The 2,136-nt window shown below is 51.7% G+C and overlaps 1 protein-coding gene across 1 annotated transcript in view; it reads left to right on the top strand.

Annotated features, from left to right (window-relative positions):
- Positions 1 to 392: 392 nt before the first annotated feature.
- The window catches only part of LOC107106323 (lipoxygenase homology domain-containing protein 1-like), a gene marked incomplete at its 3' end in the record, with an annotated part of 139,154 nt that continues 137,410 nt past the window's right edge, over positions 393 to 2,136 (top strand). The window contains exon 1 of the mRNA XM_015406454.1: positions 393 to 669. Coding sequence (XP_015261940.1) covers positions 393 to 669 — 277 coding nt within the window. The remainder of the gene's footprint in view (positions 670 to 2,136) is intronic.

The raw sequence follows: 2,136 nt of genomic DNA, 5'->3' as shown, positions 1-2,136 counted from the left end.
AACTGAAGACGTGAAAAGGAAGAGCGAGTTGACCGAAGAGAGGAGAGACAGAAGAGATCAAGGAATGGGATAGTTAAAGATACGGTCCACGAGTGGGACGATTCAGACGAGGAAGGAAAATCGGTGACACGGCCATCAGTAAAGAAGGAGAGACGGAGAGGGAAGTTAGAGGCGACCAACAATTTGGGAATCCACAAGGAGAGAACCGAGCGGGGAAGGGTCAAGTGTGGAACGTGCCAAAGAATCCGGGAGGAAAATTTGCGTGTGATGAATAGAAGACGTATGGTAACATGAGGGACAATTGCAAGGGTCGATCATCCGAGGAGGAAGAGGAAGATGAGGAGATGGAGGAAGAAGAGGAGGAGGAGGAGGAGGAGGACAGGAAGAGAGGAATGAAGCGATCCAGGGGGTCATGCGACGAGGGGAATGACAGCAGCGAGGAGAGGAGGAAGAAGAAGAAGAAAAAGAAGAAGAAGAAGGCGTGCAGTGACAGCGATGAATCCGACGGCAGCCGGAAAAAGCGGAAGAAAAAGGGCAAGAAATCGAAGACCAAAGACAAGAAGAAAAAGAAGGAAGAGGAGAATTTTGCAGAGATGTACGAACGGGAGCTTCGAGATTATCGCTCGGAAGATTCCCACGAAACCGAAGATGAATACAACAAGAAAAAAGGTGAGAGTGGGTAGTTGTGGGAAGGTCAGCAGTGGCCTGGAGCCACCTTCGTCTCTGAGCCCAACCTACCTCATAGGGTTATTGCGATGGCAGAATGGGAGGGTGAATGGACCACGTATGTTGGGTTGGCCTCCTCAGAAGAATGGTGGGTACCAGTCTAATGCCTAAACGATACTGTGGTTTCCGTAAGCCAGAAAAGTGCTCTCTGCCTCCAGGAACTTCTTCTTGTTGTTGTTAGCCATTCAATTGTGTCCAATTCTTGGCGATTCCATGGGCCAGTTCTCTCCGTGTTTTCCAATCTTGTACTGTTCCTTTGAGTCGTTCCATGCTCGGGCTGGTGTCGACTTTTATGTTGTCTAGCCACCGTGTTCTTTGACAGCCCGGTTTTCTTTTGCCGCTGACTAATCGAAGCATGATTGCTTTTTCTGGTGAGTTCTTCCGCATGACATGGCTGAGATAAGTTAGTCGCAGTGTTATGATTTCCCCTTCCAATGACATGTCTGGTTTTATGCGTTCTGATACTTAAAAAGGAACTTATATTTGGATATGGGGGAGGCCACGGAGGGAGGCTGGGGGAATGCTAGGCTTGCCAAGTCCCCCTGGGGGGCAAGGAAACCCCCGCCCCAGAGACCCATTCCCCTCCGCCGGCGGATCGGGCCCCGGGGGGAGCGTGCACGTCACCCGGAAGTGACGCAACCACGCCGGGCACGCTGGGGGGTGGGGCCATGGTAATCTGAGGGAAAACTCTATGGTTTCCCCTCGGATGGTTGTGGCCTTGCCCCCAGCGTGCCCAGTGTGGTTGCGTCACTTCCAAGTGACGTGGATGCGGCGTGCGTGTGCTTTGCGCACACGCTCTCCAACCACCAGCCGGGAGTCCCCCGCTGCAGCGAAAATAATACTTGGCAACCCTAGGGAATGCTTAGCTTAAAAAGGGTGACCATAAACCAGGGGTGGCCAAACTGTGACTCGGGAGCCACATGCGGCTCTTTCTATTGTGTGGCTCCCGGCAGGGCAGCTGGGAAAGCGAAGGGGAGGCATGCTTCCTCAATTGGTCTTCCCTTCCCCAGCCAGTGTTTCCCTTCCTGGGTAGGCTTGAGGTGGGGGGAGCAGAGAAAGAAAGCAACTTTAACTTTAAATGCGTTCTCAAAGCAAACCCCCCCCCCAAGTCTACAGATATCATTGGACAAATAAATATCATCAATATTGATTTTACCCCTTTTTTATTTTTGGCAGTCTCGTTTCATGTTAATAAAAAGCAAATCTGCCGTTTGGTGTAGTGGTTCAGTGCGCGGACTCTAATCTGGGAGAACCGGGTTTGGTTCCCCGCTCCTCGACTTGCACCTGCTGGATGACCTTGGGCAAGCCATAGTTCTGGCACAGCTGTTCTTGAAAAAGAGCAGTTTCTGTCAGAGCTCTCTCAGTCCCACCTACCTCACAGGGTGTCTGTTGTGGGGAGGGGAAGGGAAA

Source organism: Gekko japonicus, unplaced genomic scaffold (genome assembly GCF_001447785.1).
Source record: "Gekko japonicus isolate JY-2015 unplaced genomic scaffold, Gekko_japonicus_V1.1 scaffold3478, whole genome shotgun sequence".
NCBI classification, from domain to species: Eukaryota; Metazoa; Chordata; class Lepidosauria; order Squamata; family Gekkonidae; genus Gekko; species Gekko japonicus.
The sequence above is the reverse complement of the archived record's forward strand: the minus strand, read 5'-3'. Positions and strand labels throughout refer to the sequence as shown.